The sequence below is a fragment of the Calypte anna genome, chromosome 5 (genome assembly GCF_003957555.1).
Source record: "Calypte anna isolate BGI_N300 chromosome 5, bCalAnn1_v1.p, whole genome shotgun sequence".
NCBI lineage: Eukaryota > Metazoa > Chordata > Aves > Apodiformes > Trochilidae > Calypte > Calypte anna.
This window is the reverse complement of record NC_044250.1, coordinates 14,357,263-14,377,530: the sequence shown is the minus strand read 5'-3', so window position 1 is coordinate 14,377,530 and position 20,268 is coordinate 14,357,263. Positions and strand designations below refer to the sequence as shown.

The window sequence follows — 20,268 nt, the reverse complement described above, 5'->3', positions numbered from 1 at the left end:
AGTCTGCCCAAAGCAATTCATCCTACCAATATCCAATGCCAAGCTAAAAAAGGATAAAGTAGCAATGCTGTCTGTGTTTATTGGAGTATAAATTAATTCCTGCTTTTGAAATTATAATCCAGTAGAATCCAGTGTGACAAAAAAATTATGTTCAATGAAAGAAGTATGTTAAATATTTACTGGCATGCCCTATAGGCCTCATTCCTTGCCTGTTTCTCTTATTTGTAGTCCTCATAACTCCATGGATGTGATTGGAATTACACAAGAACAATACTGGAATGATGTGATCGTGGTCACAGGCCATAATCCATGTAACTTTTTTTCTGCTACAAAGCTGGTTTAACGCTGTCTGACTGTCTGAAAGAATTCCTGATTATAGGAGAAAGCAAAATCAAGTCATGCAGAGAATTCAGAAGTATATTTCAAGGTTTAGTTCCATCTCTAACAAAGCTAGGATATGGTCTAGGTGAAACTGGCTTAATGTTCCTCAGATAGGTGCCTCACAATTGTCCAGTGCCTCATATAAGGATGGGATACACACATATTTCCATGGATTACACTCAGTGTGACTATGGAATAGTGCAGGACCCTTTCAAAAATGTTAATCTGTTCTTTTTTGCATGAAGATTACCTGCCCCAAGAGGCCCAGAGTGACTGCCTAATGCTGAGTCCCCACATAATGAAATACTCCACACCTCCTCATACTTCAGAAACCAGTGTGGGGTTGGGTTTTTTTTTTTTGCCAAGGAGCTGCCTGACATCAGTTACTGTATTGAAAAAAATTAGAATAGCTACTTGCGTGCTGTCTGAATAACTGTAAAGCAACACCAAATCAAATTTGTTCCAGGACCTGTTATTTGTGGAGGAGGAGTTGTGGTTTATTTGGAGTCATGTTATTTTTCTTTATTATGCTGAACCTTAACAAAATATACGTATGTGTAGGTTTATACTCCTCCTAAAATGCAAATACCATTGGACTGTTTCTGAAGACGGAAGAGCATCCTCTGTTTACCTGTCCATTTGCTAAAATCCCCCAAACCCCACCTTTCTAGACTCTCTGAATCAATCTGGGACTGAAGCCAAAGCCAGCCACTATATAAGACTGACAGAGCACAGGTGAACTCGTCCTCCTGACCACCTTTAGACTCCGGCATCCTTGTGCCAGACACCCCTCAAGATGGGGTTTGGCAGGGGGATATGGGCACTGGAATGGGCTTTCCTGTTTGCACTGTGCTGTATCCATCAGATAGGTAAGAAGTTGTCTTTTTTTACTGGGAAAAAAAATACTCTCTTCAGATCTAGTGAGGTATTTTAACTAATTTTAAATACCTAACTAATTTTATTTTCACTGAACTAAACTAACTTTATTTTCACTAAACTAATTTTATTTTCACCTAACAGTTGCATTTAAACAAGATCTCTTTTCATTTTCTAATTTTCATTAAAGATCCAATGCCTGACAATTAACTGATTTAATTTAGTGTTGCCTCAAAGCTGCAATTGGAAGGCAGCCTTGAAATGAAATAAAGAAGAACCATTATTCATGTCTTAAAATGTCAGGTTTTCAGTCTCACTTGTGCCTCACAAAGGCATTTTGTTCCTGTTGAATTTTGTATGAGGTCCAATTGTGAATGTTACCTGGCTTGTGAGATTTTAAACATTGCATTTTCCAGACACTAGATCAGACTCCTGGTCAATCTTTTCCAGCACTTTGTCACCTCCCAGGAGCCAGTGCCAGATTTCCCACGATTTTTGGCAATTTCTTTTGCAAGAAGGGAATATTCAGTAACTGATTGTGCTCTGATGACACTGATAACCCTATGCAAAGTCTTTAGTAGCCCTGTTAAGTCAAGGGGACAACTGAAACTGAAATGATTTGCATAAGTACAAACTTAATAAACCACTCCCATTCACTGCCTTATCAGCTAACATTTTTAAATCTTCAGATAGCCTATGTCAATTTTTCCTGTACATAATATTCAAAGCCCTGGCAAGTGTAAATATGGTTTTAGTCTACTTTACAGTCTGTGAAATGAACACTAAGATGCTGGCAAGCTGATCTGAGCACAAAATTCTACAGTCAATTAGAGCAGAATCCTACACTTAGAGTTATGCAATGTCAGTCAAAAGCTTCTTCACCTGTTCATTGAACAGGAAAGTTGTTGGTGCTGTGCAATGTCAAGCTGATAAATTGCTTTGAAAACCAAGTAGTTATTAGACAGTGTCCAGCAAACCCTTCTTTATTCAAATCACACTCTTGAAAATATTTTCAGATGTCCCAAGTGACTAAAGAATATTGGACCATTTCCATCTCCAAAATTTTCTGTGTCTCACTTTATTTTTTGGGTCTTTTATAAATTAACTGCAATCATAATGGTATATGTGGATTGGCAGCTATAGACTTATTCAGAAATATTTATAATAATTAGGTTAGTTCCCAGGTTATCAAATTGTAAATTATCTTGACTATTCTTACAGCTGGAAGACACATTTTTATAATTGTCAGCAATGTGGCGTTGTGCAATTGCTAAATAAAACAACTCAGCTAGAATTTCATTGAAAATAATGTATTTGCTATGTAAATAAAAGCCCCTGCTGTTTCCTTGAGAAAAATAAGCAGTGCAAAATACACGTGTATACTATTTTGCTCTGTTACAAAGGTTCTCATGCTAGAATACACAAATATTCTACAATTTTATGCCTGCTGACATTCTTGTTGGGAGAGAGAAAATTGAGGCCTATTATTAAGACTTACAGAGGCACCTGATCAGGATCAATAATAGTGATATACATACATTTACTTTATGGTAGTACCTGTGATACTGAAAGACTCACAGGAAATGGGACATGATTAAGCTCTGTTCTAAGTTACTTCTTTGTACGTCACTGGTGATCACACAAAAATTTAAAAGAGAAAAGAATTAAAAGCTTATGTCTGAAAGAAACTGCAGACACTGCAGCAACTTCTAGATGTGGTGAGGCTGACTAGAACCTTCTCCCCTAAACCAGCAGTCTCCTTGGGGCCTCTGGTAGTGGGGGCTTGAATCCCTTCAGACAGGATCCTTCACCTCTAGGATCAAATACTCCAGCTGTTTACAAGGTGAGCACATCCAGAAATTACATTAGAATAATATTTTTTAAAAGAAGATATCTGGACTGAGGTTTTAAGTTGAGGAAATGCTCAGCAAGGAATGTAAGGAATATAAGAAACAAAGCAGACTGGGCACATCCCTGACTTCAGCAGTTTCTCCTCTTTCACCATTGTGGCTCCCTGCTCAGTGAGATGGGATCTAGTTGTGGATCCAGTTCTGACTTAGTGAACTCTTCCCATCTACTGTAAGAGGAAAAGGGGGCTTAGTTGAGGACTAAATTACATAGGCAATTGTTCTTAAACCAAGAGATTATCTAAATACCTGGAGTGCTCATTCACATAATCCTGATCAATATTCAGATATAAGTAATTTCAGCACCTAAATCTACTGAGGATTTAGATTTGACAGGTTATAGTTACACAGTTACCACATTCTGGTAGGATTCAGTCCTTCACAAAATAAAATTATAACGATTTTTCTTTTACAGGAAATGTCTGCAATGCTTTTCTTCATAGAATCAGAGAGTGGTTTTGGTGGGAAGGGACCTTAAAGATCACCTAGTTCCAACTCACCTGCATGGTCAGGGACTTCCCACTAGACTAGGCTGCTCAAGGCTCCATCCAACCTGGCCTTGAGGTTTATCTTCCTTATAAAAGACAAGAGCCTAGAACACCAACATAAGAGCTCCAAGTCAGTTATTTCTAGGTATAAAAGTGTTCAGCTCAATATTTATCATGTCTCAGAAGTCTTTGCCAGTACCTCCTTTGGTATGGTATTGCTGGGCCATGCATGGATTGAAAGTAAAAATGTATGGGGTCATGATAGAGAGGAGACCTCATATGGAAGATTGTTCATATAGTTGATCCAGTAACCATTTAGCTGGAGGTACAAAACTAAACGTTGAAGAAGAACAGAAGAACAAGGTGGTTTGATATAGCTGAGTGCCTTTATCATGTGGACACATGATCTTGGCCTATTTTTTCCTCCTGTGCCACTGTCCCACTGTTTGTGGCACTGTGTCACAGTTTTCAGTGGGGTAGCAAGAACTTCTGATCAAATAGATTTACAGTCTGATGCTCAAGATATTTTGCAGAGAAGTCATGAGTCTGCACCACCTCAGAGTGACAAGAGGGGTAGAACAGGAAACTTTTGGCTACTTCTAGGTTACTGCTCGGGCCATCATATTATCACTCAGAGGTACCTTCTTGCATCCAGTTGACAGTTTTAAGGGGAAAAAAATAAAATAGATATACATGAAATGTTATTTGGATTCAAACTCTTGAGTCTTTATATTAGAAAGTATCTTTCTATAATTAATTAACATGAACTTTTTTTGAAGCCTATTTCATTTTTTCTTCTGTGATAAAAAACCTCCACTTTGTCTTATAAAGATGTGTCTGGGTCCTTTGATCTGTATTAATGCTTTGCTTTGAAAGTTCAGATGCAGGACATAGTACTTAATAAGCTTTTTCCAATTCCTTCACAGGAGCCCAAACTGAAGCAGGAAGCACATACACTGAGTCTGTTCTGCTGAAACAAACCAGTATGTTTGTTTATACTACATCTCTAGTAAAGAATAAAAATGCCTAAAAAAACTCCTCAGCATACTGCCAGTAATGTCAAATTAAGATAATGTGTATTAATAAGCCTCCCTCTAGGAAATAAAAATAATACCCTCATTAGATACCACTTACTAAACACACAGTGTGCTTTTATTTGTATAATAATAAGTAGCTAAGAAAACAGTTGTGTTTGTAGAGGTGATATGTATATGTGCATTAATACGTACATATAAAATCAAAGTGTAATACATATGCAGGGGGTTTGACTCCTTGAAAACAAGGAAATGGGACCACTTTGGCAATGTGTAAAGTCAGTGGCTGATGTTAGGAAATCCAGTTGCTAAACCCAAATTCATTGATTTTTTACCATGTAATGATTTGTGATCATCCTGTAAAACAGGTTTGTGGTCCAAGGGTGCCTGAGGGTTTTCAACCCCTTAACAAAAAACTATGAAATGGAGAGAAAAGGGGATAACTGTAGTTTTTATTCCCTCCTTAGAAAGAAGAGAGTGTAATAAGAAGAAAACCATGTATTGTTCAGTATGTCTGAAGCACTCTAATATGCAGAACTGTGAATTCCTGCCTCTCCCAACACAGTGCAGAATTTCATAAAAGGGTAAAAAGGAAGGTGGAAAATTTAGAAAATTACAGTTGGAAGCCATTTCTTATGAGTTAACTATCCTGATCTGGGATTTTAAGTGTGCACCTTTAACATGATTCATGGCTTCTGTAAAACAAAAGAGTTTTAACATCACTTCATTGGATCTGTCGTATTAACTTTCTAGTCCTTTCAAGGTTAATTTTAAGTGCAAAGTTTGGTATTGTTGTGCTAGTTTTTGTCTTCTTGCTTTCTTTTTTTCTAGCCACAGTCTCACCTAAGGTTAACATTATCCAGCCAATGCTGACAAATCCATTAATAACATGTAAGTAAAGCAAATGAAGTTGCTTTTTATGAATTTTTATGAAGTTTTTCATTTTAGGGGATGCAGACAGAAGAATCTAATATGAATAGGGAAGGACACGGGTAAAGGAATCTATGGATTATTAAGAGGATAAAGAGGGTGATTAAGATGCATGAAATGTAACTGTTACCTTAGGGGAAATGTGGGCAACTAATAAAGCTCTTGCTGAACATAACAAACAAGTTTTAGGGATGTATGAGCAACAGCTATGAGTGAGGAATGAATACAGAGTTCTATAAGGGCTAGATGGACAGAAAATAACAAAAGGAGGTAGACAGGCAAAAACTATTCAGTGACAAAAATAAACAAGCCTTGGGCAAGTTGATGTATGGTAAAGCTGGGAATTTTAAGTCATTTTTTTAAAGCTATTTTTAATTCACAGCCTCCAATCCTGCTCACAATGGCCGTGTGTGCAGCACCTGGGGCAATTTCCACTTCAAGACCTTTGATGGAGACATATTCTTCTTCCCTGGGCTCTGCAATTACGTTTTTGCATCCCATTGCAATGCTCCCTATGAGGATTTCAACATTCAGATGAGACGTGCTGTAGTGGGAAATGCTCCAACAGTCAGCCAGATTGTCATGAAGCTGGAAGGGGTGGCTGTTGAGCTAGCAAAGGATGCTGTCATCATCAATGGCAACAGGTAAGTTTATCCATGACACTCCTTTGGTAACCACAGAATTATTGGTTTTTTCTAATTTACCAAATACTTTGGTGTATTTGGAGGTGTGGGATTCTGTGTTCTTCTGTAAATCTGACAATTTTGCCAGCTTAAATAATGAATAAGTTTTTATTGATTCTTTTCAAAGTAAATCAATCCTTTCCTTAATGATTAACACAAAAATAAAATTTAGGTGAAAAATCTTGACAGGTTGGATCCAAATCCAGGTCCATATTTGACGAAGTTGAACCACTTATTTTTTTTGATTGCTTTTCCTTTCACACAATTGTGTTATTTTAGAATCCCTACAGATGCTGGATAACATAAGCCATTTTTTCCCTCTCTTTATCAAATATCTGGATCAAAAAACACCTAGCATAAAAATACCTCCCATAAAATACCTAGCATAAAATCCCTAGCATAGGATCAAAAAATACCTAGCATAAAAAATACCTTCTTTCTGTCTTTTCCTAGGGTTCAGCTGCCATACAGCCAATCTGGAATTACAATAGAGAAAAGCAGCATTTATGTGAAAGTTGCCAGCAAAATGGGTATTCTGTTATTGTGGAATGAAGATGATAGCATCCTGGTAAGAACTGTTCCTGGACTCTAGAGACCAGAGCTGATCCTTGATTACCAGTCCCTACCTGCTCAGAGGATTACTACTGCTTTCTCTTCTCATACTATTAAGCAGGTTTTTTTTTTCTTAATAAAGGTAGGATTGCATCCAGGTAATCCTTACAAAAAAATAAATGGATTCATGTCTAGTGAACAGCAGATGAGTGCTTAAAACAGGATGAAAAATCACTTCCATTATATCATTTACATATTGCCATTACTATACTACTTATCCCTTAAAAGACAATTTTATAGAAAATTTTCACTCTTTTAGGATTTGCTTTTTGAGAAATGGAGAGAAAGGCTGAAACCAATATACATTTTACAGTGAAAACTTAAGTTTGGATAAATGGCATGAACAGCTTGGACTGTTTTGTAAGCCAAATCAAAGCCAACTCTTCGTTCTATCCCCCAGGATTGAATCAGATTGCTAAATAAAATTACACAGATCTGATGAAAAACAGAGGCAGTAGGTAGAGGTGCTTTCAGTTGTCTTGAATATATTTTAGAATGCTTGTACTAACTTTTACCAACTTATTGTCCATTATTTCAGTTGGAACTGAATGAGAAATATGCCAACCAGACCTGTGGACTTTGTGGAGACTTCAATGGCCTTCCAACTTACAATGAGTTCTATTCAAACAGTGAGTTTTTTTAAATAATGAAAATTGGTTTCTGGAGTTTCCAACATAATTATTTTTGTATTCTTTGAGTTCTAACACTACCATCATTCCTCTTTCCTGCCATGTCAAATGATTTACACAGAAGATTCAATCTCTGTTGAAAAATACACAGGTCAGATAATTTGACTTAATACTTTTCAGTACAAATATAGTACTGGTGCTAACAACTCATTGCATATTTCTTGTATGCCAGAGTTTTATTTACCTGATCATTACCCATAAAAATGAGCCAGATTTTCATTAAAAAGATAAATAAACATAGAAATATATTCAAGGAAATTTTACTGTCTAATCAGTATGTGTATGTTTTCCATTCTGTCTTAAACTTGGAATATCCACATTTGACTGCTGAACAGCATAATCCTGGTAGGTTCTTATCTTCATCATTCTATTCCCAGCTGGAGCTTTTTCTTAAACCTTGCCTAAAAGCAGTCCCCTTTGTCCAAATCCCTATTTAGATTCTTTTCTCTCTTCCCTCTATGGGCTCAATACAATCCAAAAACTTTCATTATTAAATTTATTTTGTACAGATATTAAGATGACAGCCTTGCAATTTGGGAACATGCAGAAAATGGATGGTCCAACAGAACACTGTGAAGACTCCACTTCTACCCTGACAGACAACTGCACTTCTGATTTTGTAAGAATCTTTTAAGTTTCTGGGTTTTTTCCAAATTTATATGTAGCTTTTTAGAGCTTCAGGCGAGTTAACAGGAAAAGCCATTGGATGACAGCAACTTAAGGAGGGATAAAATATTTTATTAAAAAACTGCTTATAGGAAGTAACAATACCAAAAAGGTTCTCCTTTCTATTTTCTGGAAGTTTATTTTGTGTTTGTTTTTTTTTCCTTCTAAGGATGACATATGCCAGAAAACACTGACCAGCTCTGCATTTGCAGAATGTAATGAGCTAGTTGATGTTAGAGAGTACATTGTGGCTTGCCAAAGTGACTTGTGCCTCTCTGAGAAGTCTGAAAATGCCTCCTGCATCTGTGACACCTTTGCTGAATACTCCAGGCAGTGTTCTCATGCTGGTGGGACACCCCTGAACTGGAGAACCTCAATGCTGTGCTGTAAGTATCCCTGCAGACAGCTTCACTGTATGCTCAGTAACCAACAAGCTCTCAAATGATGCTGAAGATCCATGAGAAATTGCAAACCATTCAAGGTTGTATTCTCCAGAATGTAGAAATTCCAGGATGAAGATTGTAGTGGAAGAGCTAAGGGTTTCAGTGCAAACTGGATTAGACCCTGATCAAACACTTCAATGGATACTGCAATTGAGAGTCAAAGTGTTATTTAATTAACTGGGACAGTAAAGGGAGCAAATAAAGGAGAAGGAAAAAGAATGAGCTGTGCTTGCTTGCATGTATTCTTGTTTCTCATGGTGGCTACAGCATTTTTGATTCTCAATTATTAATTGATTTGACCCTGTTTGGCTGGTTAAGCACTTATTTATCTCCTCTTGCTTGGTAATGGGAATGACTGGAATCTTCATAGAGATTTGCACTGAATTAAACACATACTGTACCATGGGGTGTAGCTGCTGTGACTGTCACTGGCATTTGCTCCAAAGCAAAAGCCTGTCAGGTGCTATTTGTCCTTCCAGTGGCATCTGGAAAAATGAAAGTACTCTAAAGCTTTAGGAATCTTTGATTTCACTAGCAGTAGAGGTGTACATGAGGATAGTGCCTTCAGTAGAAGCACAGACCTTCCTGACTTTGTGGTGTCATTAACATGTTGTCCCCAGAAATCCAGTCCTCAAGCCTGTTCAACACCAGACAGTAATGCCTGTAAATCAACTGTAAAATATGACTAAATTTTCAAATTCTGAGAGCCTGGTGGTTGATCTGCAGTTTTGTGCCATTTTATATCTAGCTGGAAGACTTAAATGAATATAAATATTTTCACATACAGTGAACTAGAAATACTTTTAACTGAAAAAAAATCTTTTCTCCTTTAAATTTTCAGCCAAGAAGTGTCCCTACAACATGGAATACCAGGAGTGCAGCTCACCCTGTGCTGACACCTGCACCAATCCTGAGCGATCTCAGCTTTGTGAGGAGCACTGCATGGATGGCTGTTTCTGCCCCCCAGGCAAGTTCAGGTTCCATGTACTCAGATCTCTGATTTCAAAGAACAATAGCTTACCTGGAGGATTTGAGCAGGTTCCAGGGGATTAAAGCCTCCTGTATTTTTCACAGCTGCAAGCAGCAAGCATTTGTCATATCTCAGCTGAGAAAAGTTAAGTGCCAACTGAGGCTGAATTAAGAAAAGAATTAAGTGCCAATACACATGCAATATTCAGAAAGCAGGAAGGCAGAACAGCAAACAGATCAAGACCAGTCTCTCAGCAAGCTACCTGTGCTGCAATCAGGCCCTCCTGCAAAGCAGGTGGAATTTAAGAAGAACAGGTTGAATCCATCACTGAGCAAATTGTTGTAGTCCTGCTGTCCTCAGGACAGAGGACATTCATGACAGCTGCAGACCTGTCTCCAAGATGATATTTAGGATTTGTTACAAACAAAAATGGTCTATAGGAAATGCCTTTTTAATTGATCAAAGTTTTGTCCTTTTTTTAAATCTAGGGACTGTATTTGATGACATTAACAATTCTGGCTGCATTCCCCAAGAGCAGTGCTCCTGTGTTTACAATGGCTACACCTATGCTACAGGAGCATCATTTTCAGAGCAGTGCCAATCCTGGTAATCTTTGTTAACTTTTCTAACTTACAACTTCCTCTCATATATTTAACTACCTTAATGGTTTATTGTATGAAATTGCATCATTGGTAATTGATGTATGTGTTTACCTGGCCACTACAGTTGCAAAATATCCCTACAGAACATCCTTTGTTTTGTTTAGCAACAGCTTTAACTGGCATTGCACTCTGACTCAAGGTGATCAAAGCAAGGATTTACAATATTTAGATTTCCAGTCAATTATAATCCTTCCTCTTTGTTAGGTTCTTTTTTTTTCTCTTTCAACATTTGGACTTCTGTAAGGGGAATTAATTTATATATTTGCAAATATTTGTTTTCCTTGGAGAAAACAAGGGATGACTCAATACAACCTTGATTTTGCAATTATTAATCCTGAAACCTGTGTACTACCACATCACCTTAGGAAACATCTATGCTCTGCACCAGGAGTAGATCTGGGGTCACATTTCTGTTAGTTTTTGATACATTCATATAACTAAACCAGAAGAGATTTTAATTTGTTACCCTACTTTATGGTGGCTTCAAAGCCCAAGCAAACTCATCCAATACCTGTGGCTGGAGGCCTCACCTCTCCAAAGATGGAAAACAATTAAATAAGCAAAGTGAATGCATAAGAGTCATTCCTTTTAATGCACTGTATCACACATTGACAATGTTTTGGGAGGCCTGTATTTGTTTTGTGGCAAACTGAAAGGAAAACCAAGAGCAAAATAGCTGAACCTCAGTTTACTGTAATTCCTTTCACTCTGGAGCACTGTTACTGCTTTCAGCTCATTTCATTCTCTCTCTCCTAGTACCTGTCACGGAGGGCAGTGGAGCTGCCAGGATATGTCATGCCCAGGAACATGTTCAGTAGAGGGAGGGTCACACATTTCCACATTTGACAAAAAACATTATGACCACCATGGAGACTGCACTTATGTCCTTTCTAAGGTGAGAACCATCTACCACTAGGTCACATAGCCTGGAACACTTCTTTGACATACAGATGTGAAATTGCCTCTTACTTATCCAGGTGTTCAGTATGCTGGCTTTCAAATAACAGCCATCAGGTAAGTATTGGGTGATCATGCAACAGTAGATGGCATTTACTGGGGAATTTCCAGTTCAGTGCAGTCATTGCTGAAGAGGAGCAATTTTTAAGAATTTGCTAAGTCTACATTCCTCTCTGTGGTTAATCTAGTTCCTTACTGAACTGCATAATTTTTGCCATGTTGCTGTATTGTATGGTACTGAGTCTGAGAAATTACTCTAACAGTAATTAAAAATAATAATTTGAATTTACAAGACTAATATTTTAATTTCCTTTCTGGGAAGTTGAAATACCAAAAAAAGCTTAATGCTTTTCATTTATGTTTTGACATATGTTTTGACATTTATGTTTTCACATATGCATTTCATTTATGTTTTGAATATTTAAAAATAGATTTTTTTAGAAGTCTGAATAAATAGAAAAATTAAAAGTTAATTATAATAAAATATTTTATTACAGCAATGTAATAATGAAAAAAAACCCAAAAGTTTTCTATTACTGTTCTCCTGAAAAATGTTTTGTCTGAGATTTTTGTCTAGTGTTGATACCAGCTACAGAAAGATGAGAGAAACAGTAGAATTGAATCACACAGTAGAAGCAGGCATGAATAAACCCTCCAAAAATGGATATCCTCAATAAAATAAAAAACTGGCTTCTAATACTCTTATTGTTCTTATTATTACAAAAGACAAAACTGAAAGTTTAGCCCAAGAAGCTCTAGGATTTGGGAGAGCCTGGATCTTCTCCAGAAACAGAAATACTTCTCAGAGTTGAGAGTAAATTTTACAGGGAAAGTTTCTGTATTTTGCCTCTCATCAAGTAACTGGGATTTCTTGTTTTGTTTTGTTTTGTTTTTAGCACTGCACAGATGAAACATTCACCATCCTGGCAGAGCTACGCAAATGTGGCCTAACAGACACTGAGACCTGCTTAAACACAGTGACCCTCAACATCAACAAAGGAGAAACTGTAAGAATGCAGAATAAGTATGGGGATTTGATATTAAAGATATGGGTCAGGGAACCCATAATAATCAGTCAGGGAATTTAATTTTATCTCAGATGATCAACATACGTGGTAAGTATATGTTATTTTAAATTAATGTTTTTGTTTTGTTTGGAAAATTAGATCATCCATAAATGAGGCTTTGTGGAAGCTCATTAAGGAGAACATTGTACTCACAAAGATGAAAAAAAGCTATTTTCTACCAATTAGGTGGAAAAAACCATGAGTTTTTAGGTTGGTTGTAAGTAAAACAGTAAAAGATGAAATTCATCACAAAGAGGTGTTCAGAGCATCCAAGATGATGTAACTCCCTCAGGAGCTGAGAATGCCTCTGAAAATAATTCTTTATGGAGGGGAAAATTAGTAAAGTGGGAAGAGGGAGTAGGTGAAATCACTACAAACTTTCCTTCTGATTTTAATATCTTTTTGATTAATATCACTGGAGTCATTACCATTATTAGTTTTTGGTTTGGAGTTATCCTTACACAATTGCCTCTTTTTCCTCTTCCTTATCAGCTGATTGAGGTCAAAAGGGATGGTGCTGTGTTTGTGAACTCCATCTACACCCAGCTGCCCATCTCAGCAGGTATTTTTTCTACAGTAATCCATTTTCTTAAACTATGAAAGGTAAAAGAATTGAGAGCTATTCAGAATCCACACACCCAGAACTTCTCTTCAGGGTATTCCTTAAGTCACACAAATACTTTTGAAGTAGGAAGTTTGGTTTCATAAAGAAATGGGAGAGAGAACCAGCACAGGCAAAAATTCAAACAGAAAAAACCCAGCATTTCCACTCTCCTGTTTTGATTGCTGTAAGGTTTACTTCCTTCACACAGTCAAAATAATTGAACACAGAAAGCAACTGTTTACCTCTTCTACCTCTCTTTTTTTTGTTTGTTTGCTTTTAACTTACCAGTCTTGTGCCCACACTTCCTTGAATAAAAATTGGATTTTTGCCCTCTGTTTAATAACTAGTGATTCTATGCAGTATCTCTGACCTCCAGATCTGCTTATTTTACCTCTATATCCAAGGAAGCTTAGGAATAAATATAGAAGTATTCTTTTTAATGCCCAGTGCCATAGTTTTCCTTTCTTGTTTCCTTGGAAGGAATAATCTCCAACTGCTTAATGCTGAGACAGCAAATAAAGTCAACGTCTTGTTAGCTCCAAGCACATTCTATATCACAAATTTTGATTTGTTTTTTATTCCTTTCCAATAAAGATTTGATTTCACCTCAGAGTTTGCAAAAATGGCAAGAGAAATTCAGAAAGAATAGTGATGCACCGTTTCCAGCATTTGACCTCGCTCAGAAAGTGACCATTCTGTTTTTCATCTGTAGCTAATGTCACCGTGTTCAGACCTTCATCATTCTTTGCCATCATTCAGACAAACTTTGGTGTCCACCTTGAAATCCAGACCATCCCCATCATGCAGGTCTTTGTGCGCCTGGATCCTGTTTTCAAAAACCAGACCTGTGGTAAGCGATTGCTGGATAGAAGCACTTTCCTTCATGTCTTTTGTCCAGTGTGAGCAATGTAAACTTTTCACTGTTTTTCAACAGGGCTCTGTGGAAATTTCAATAATATCCAGACTGATGACTTCAAGGCTATAAGTGGAATCATTGAAGGGACAGCAACAGCATTTGCAAATACATGGAAAACTCAGGCTTCGTGCCCTAATATCCAGCAGAGTTTTGAGAACCCTTGTGCTCTCAGCATTGAAAATGGTGGGTGCTCCTTAGAACTTGTTCTTGGGTTTGTTTTCTTTTTTGCTCATCTGTGCAGAAAACACATCTGTTGGAAAGCAATGAGAAGAGAATAAAAACTTCTATATGTGATAAAAACATGAATCTGCAATCAGAAACAAATATTCAAATTGAAAGCACTAGGGTTAAGTAACAAAGAGTCACCGAAACACAACACTAACTGAAGGGAGCCATGTGGTCATTGAAAACAGAGGATGTCTAAGCTGACAACTGGTGTCAGAGGAGTGGACTGCAGAAGTATCTTTAGAAATCTTTTATTAACTCTCTTCAGCAAGAGAATTTATTAATTCTCTTCCTATGGTTTTAGGAACCTTTGCCTACAAGCTGAGTAAAAAGACAGAGGGAGACATTCAATCTCATTTCAGAACTGAATTCACAGAGCAGGGCAGAGTGGTTTTGTGACTAATGAAATATGAAGGTTAACGTTCGTGTGTATTTTTTTTTTCTCTTCACAGAAAAATATGCTCAGCACTGGTGTGGACTACTAACTGACAGCAAAGGACCTTTTGCTGATTGTCACAATGCAGTGAATCCCTCTGTTTATCACACGGTACTTTCCTTTTAGAAACAACAGAAACAGGATCATTACAATTAGCTGACAGAAGAAGACAGTTCCAGCTATGTCTCCTCTTTACTCAGTGTCTGCATTTCAATTTCTGTACTGCAGTACTTCCTTCTTTCACCACGTGTTTCTGTTTGTATTATAACATTACCTTACTTCAATTGTCAGTCTTGGCTTCAAGATCCTGAGTTGCTTGCAAGTGAAAGGCAGCTGTGTTACCTTCATTCTCTGTGGGGAAACTTGGGCAAAGACTGGAAAGTGACAAAGCTATGTTAGTGTTGTCTATATCTGAAAAAGGATTAATGCATAAGACTAGAAAGATAACATTTTTTTTTTAAGATCAACAATATAACCAGTACTGAGACTTGATTTTTCTCTGCTTTCATAGAACTGCATGTTTGACACATGTAACTGTGAAAATAGTGAGGACTGTCTGTGTGCAGCCCTGTCTTCCTATGTGAGAGCTTGTGCTGCCAAAGGAATCCTGCTGCCTGGCTGGAGGGATGATGTCTGCTGTGAGTACACCTCACTGTACCCTTCCCTAAGAATACACATCAGTAAAAACTGTTGATCAGAGGTAATTTTATACCAATTTCTAGACAAATATAGCAAGTGTTGAACAAGGGATATTGTTAAGTGAATCCTTGGAAGTAATTCTCTGCTGTTCCCTTCCAGTCAGTCCATTTCTGGCAGAGTGAATAGGAATAAAAGAGAACTATAATTTGATTAGGAAAGAGACTGCTGCTATGGAAGTGCCTCCAACCTACTGATGTGCAACTTGTGATTCCACTACAACTTTATGTAACACAAGTTATTGTAGAGAGCATGTGACATGTAAGAATAACAACACCAGCACAACTAATCAGAATGCTTGCAAATGAAAGGTCTCTGAAGACAAATTTTACTAATTAGGGTTCCACTAATCCAGGAGGTCTGTTTCCAGCATACCAGGAGATATTTAGGGAGACATCTTGTCTCATGCTTCAAAAGGCTTAGAAGTCTTGGCAAGGATTGGCAGCCCCAAATGAAGGTTTCTTTCCCAAATCCCATTTGAAAAAATATTTCCTTCTTTGCATCTATCATTTACTCCAGATGTACAGTAACTTTTCAGGTCCAACTCTGGAGTTTTTCAGAAATACATTTACATGAAAGATGCAATATAGGCTGAGGTGTACAATATTATTTACATATTATTTCTACTGCCTGTGGCTTTTTTTTCCCACCAGAAATCACCATCTGGAATTAACAAACCTATTCTCTTTTCCTCTCTCCAGCAAAATACACCACCTCATGCCCAGAAACCCTAAGCTACAGCTACACCATCTCATCCTGTCAACCCACCTGTCGGTCTCTGAGTGAGCCTGATGTCACATGCAGCATTAAGTTTGTCCCAGTGGATGGCTGCACCTGTGTAAATGGAACCTACCTGGATCAGAGTGGCAAATGTGTGCCTGCTGCTGAGTGTCCCTGCTACTTCAGGGGATCTCCCATTTCACTGGGAGAAGCTGTCCATGAAAATGGGCTGGTGTGGTAAGTCTCTTACAAAGCACTCAAGCAATAGTGTCCATCCTTTCCCAATGAAATATGCTAGATTTAAACTGGATTCACCCTACCTTGCCTGAAGTTCAAAACCACCCTCTCTCATTTTTTCAGCTTTATTTTCAGCTTTTAAGAATGTTACTTACTTCCCTGAGATGGAAGACAGGATGGGGAGCAGAATGAAAGACTTATAATCCAAAGGAAAACAGTAAACATCCCTCTACACCAACTGCCTCAGATTGTGCCAGGGGAGCTTTAGATTGCATTTTAGGAAAAAAATTCTTTACTGAAAGGGTTGTCAGGCACTGGAACAGACTGGCCAGGGAAGTGGTTGAGTCACCATCTCCAGAGGTATTTTGAAGACATGTAGATGTGGTGCTCTGGGACAAGTGGTGGATCTGGCAGTGTTAATTTTACTGCTGGGCTTGGTCATCTTAAGGATCCTTTCCAGCCTACATGATTCTGTGATATTTCCAGACTGACAGAGAATTTTCTATTTAATTCCATGATTTTTCAAGCATAAAATTAGAATAACACCAGCAAGGAGAGATCTTATGACAAAGTAAGTACCGAGCAGAGACATACACTCATTTTGGCCTATGTTTTTCCATTTAAGCAATTATGGTTATCATATGAAAGCAGCACTGGTATTGAGGGATTCTTTTTCCTTAAACTGCAAAACATTCTGGAACTCCTTCAAAAATTCTGATTCACAAGAGAGAAGTAGCTCTCAGTCTTAATACACGGCTTGAGAAGAAAAAAACCAAAATTTCCCTCTCTTACAGCACTTGCATTCAGGGAAGACTGAATTGCATTGGATCACCCAATCCAACTCCAGGTAAAAATAAATAAATAAATAAATAAATGTTTCACATATCTTCTCCTCTGTGCCAGGTTTTGGACAAAAATAGTTGATAGAATTGATTTTTCCTAGCAGATTTTTCAAATAATAGAAGTATTTCTCTTTCAATTATCAAAAAAGGCAGGAGTAAATCTAGGGTAATGATAGAACCTTTCTCATAAATATTTTTTTTCTGAAATACTGTCCAGTTTTTGGGAACTAAGTGCTCTAAAGTGAACTTTTGTGCAGATTGAATAGTGGTAACAGTCTCTACCAGCTCAAATATTCAATTTCCCAAGAATTTCTAGTTGGTTTTAATGGCTTCAGCTGTGGGATAAACCCTGTGCTGTTTCTCTCTGCTCTTACTTCTTTCATTCCTGTAGTCTGTGAATCTCCCATGGTCTACTTCAACTGTAGAAACACCACTGCAGGAACAACTGGAGCAGAATGCCAAAAAAGTTGCCAGACTCTGGATATGCAGTGTGTAAGTATGTCATGGCTGGATGAAATGCTCCTTCTGGGTGTTGTCTGTGCTCTTGGTGCTGATCTATCTGATCTGCTCCAAATCTGCAACATAGATGCTTTGTTCTTGCAGCAAAAGCCTGAAACTATGTTATGAAACATTAACACTGGGACCTTTAGACCAGAATATAATAAAGTAATATCCAATTTAATTATTGAGGCTAGTGTTTACCTTTCTTCAGTGACTGCAGGTAACACTAATTAGTCAAATTATTGAAATTTAGGGCTAAAAAACCCCCAGACCAACCATGGCTCTACCATACACTGTACTTCTTTAAGAGAAAGTTACTGGCTAGGAGAAACCATTGTTTCTCATACCACGATGCCACTGTGAGCTTCTTACACACCTCATTGGATTATTCCACCCAGGTGCCTGGTACCTGCATGACATTTTGCAGATAAATACCATATGAGACATACAGATTGTATGTATGTACAGATGTAGCTCAACACAACTTTTATAGTGGGAATTATTTTCTTTTTAAAGCTCCATTCAATCTCAAGTCACCCACTAAAAGATGCAAGGCTTCTTCAGCTAACACAGAGCAAAACTTAAGATTCAATGTATTTCACATTTCATAGACCCCAGCAGAGAAATCAGCACTGGCATACATAAAACATTTAACTTTAACATTTTAAATTAAAATAATGGTTAATAACTTACTTCTTGTTCATTTGTCCTATATAAGTACTTCAGTCTTTTTCCAATAGAGCTGGGATGCAATAAGACAACATAAAGACATTTTCTGAGAATTTAATCTTCCTTTTTTCTACTGTGATTACTATATTCTGAAATTATATCTTCCTCTTCACTTTACAGTATAGCACACAGTGTGTATCTGGCTGTGTGTGCCCAGCTGGGCTTGTGTTGGATGGGAATGGTGGATGTATTCCTGAGCAGGAGTGTCCCTGTATTCACAATGAGGCCATGTATCAGCCTGGGGAAAAGCTCAGTGTTGACTGTAACACCTGGTAAATGTTTCCTTTTTTCCATCACTTGCCTTTCTAAAGATCTTAAATTGTACAGCACTGAGGAAAGAATTGGATTGCATTTTTTGTCAACTGATGGATCTTTTAGCTTTGGATTAAAGAGTATGAGTATGTTTTTTTGATGTAGGCAGATGGCCAAAGCACAGAATGGGGAGAAACCTTTGGGACAATAGTGTTCATTAAGTACTACCCTATTTTGCAGTTAGTAGCAGAACAGTGATTCTTTATATGAAAAATGTAAAAGACTTATTTTAACTCCAGAATCAATATAAAATTTACCAGGCATGAGTTGCCAAACAAATCCCGAGTTGTTGGATTGTGTCTACACAAGAAAACCAGTGAGTTGTAATATTATTAAAATGTTTTATTCTCATTCCTAGTGTATGCAAAAACAGGAAGTGGGAATGCACCAATGATCCATGTCTGGGGACTTGTGCTGTTTATGGAGATGGCCATTATAATACCTTTGATGAAAAAAGGTTCAGCTTCAATGGGAACTGTGAATACACTCTAGTTCAGGTACTGATTGTTAGCAATCATAAATGAGCTGTAACCTTGAACATGTCTACAAAAATAATATATTTTTTAATGTTATTCTCTACCCAGGACCACTGTGGGAAGAGCAGCACAGCCAATGGGACCTTCAGGGTTATCACTGAAAATATTCCCTGTGGCAACACTGGGACAACTTGCTCAAAATCTATTAAAGTTTTCTTAGAGGTAAGAAGGTTTTGCATATAGACCAGTTTTATTCTGTGTATGTTCAGAGCTTGGGAGAAGCCTAGATACCCACTGCTTCACAGAAGCTGGAAAAAAAGTTTAAAAAGCCAATTAACTTGTAAATTAAGATTAAAACCAATTCAAGTGAAATATTTGGAAGAGATTACCAGCTTTGTGTATTTTCATTTCCCACTTTATATTATACTCCTCTTGGACAAACTGCAGATCTACAGGAAAATCATTGTCTTTAGCAGAAATTTAGTCTGTCATGTCAGAAGATTATTTTATTCTGTGCAATGCAGTTCCTTCATGACTACCAAAACACTTTTGTTTTTTTTTCTCCTAACCCAATTAAAATACTGTTCCAGGAACCTGAGATTTGAACTATATAGCTTTTACTTACTACATTTGGAATTTTTTTCTCACTGTATAAACTATTTGTAGTCCTCTCAAAAGCAGAACAATTGTTTTTAGAGCACAGCTGCAGCTACTGAGTTAATTTCTGATCACCTTTTCTTCCTGTCTCAGGGCTATGAACTGATACTTGGTGAGGAACATTTCAGTGTGGTAAAGAGAGGAGAAAATCATGAGGTGCCATACACAGTCCGCTATATGGGTATGTACCTGGTGATAGAGACCACAAGTGGACTGATCCTCATGTGGGACAAGAAAACCAGCATCTTCATCAAGCTCAGCCCTGATTTTAAGGTACAGAACTAACAGTTAAGTGACAATTCACAGTCCAGATTTGGTTGGGGTATGAATTTTGTTGAGACTCTGCTGAGATCCCAAACAGGTGATGTCTGTAGCATTCCGGCAGGACATCTCATACTGGTTTTCAGTCTTGTGCCTCAGGGAGCCACATTACCATCCTGAGCTCTGGAGGCAGCATTTGGTGCCTTTGTGGCCTGACAGAACTTGAGCTGGCAAACTGCTTTTTTGGACTTGACTTTGTTAAAATCACCCAGTGAAACGTTCATTAGAGCT

At 37.6% G+C, this 20,268-nt stretch overlaps 1 protein-coding gene across 1 annotated transcript in view; it reads left to right on the top strand.

Moving 5' to 3' along the window:
* Positions 1–1,177: 1,177 nt before the first annotated feature.
* LOC103538422 (mucin-5AC) overlaps positions 1,178–20,268 on the top strand; it is a 36,257-nt gene continuing 17,166 nt past the window's right edge. The window contains exons 1-23 of the mRNA XM_030451544.1: positions 1,178–1,250; positions 5,518–5,577; positions 5,999–6,260; positions 6,753–6,867; positions 7,450–7,540; positions 8,110–8,219; positions 8,436–8,652; positions 9,551–9,676; positions 10,168–10,285; positions 11,098–11,236; positions 12,195–12,305; positions 12,858–12,927; positions 13,682–13,819; positions 13,904–14,068; positions 14,563–14,657; positions 15,058–15,184; positions 15,944–16,199; positions 16,994–17,046; positions 17,433–17,533; positions 18,392–18,543; positions 18,942–19,080; positions 19,168–19,281; positions 19,810–19,989. Coding sequence (XP_030307404.1) covers positions 1,178–1,250; positions 5,518–5,577; positions 5,999–6,260; positions 6,753–6,867; positions 7,450–7,540; positions 8,110–8,219; positions 8,436–8,652; positions 9,551–9,676; positions 10,168–10,285; positions 11,098–11,236; positions 12,195–12,305; positions 12,858–12,927; positions 13,682–13,819; positions 13,904–14,068; positions 14,563–14,657; positions 15,058–15,184; positions 15,944–16,199; positions 16,994–17,046; positions 17,433–17,533; positions 18,392–18,543; positions 18,942–19,080; positions 19,168–19,281; positions 19,810–19,989 — 3,012 coding nt within the window. The remainder of the gene's footprint in view (positions 1,251–5,517; positions 5,578–5,998; positions 6,261–6,752; positions 6,868–7,449; positions 7,541–8,109; positions 8,220–8,435; positions 8,653–9,550; positions 9,677–10,167; positions 10,286–11,097; positions 11,237–12,194; positions 12,306–12,857; positions 12,928–13,681; positions 13,820–13,903; positions 14,069–14,562; positions 14,658–15,057; positions 15,185–15,943; positions 16,200–16,993; positions 17,047–17,432; positions 17,534–18,391; positions 18,544–18,941; positions 19,081–19,167; positions 19,282–19,809; positions 19,990–20,268) is intronic.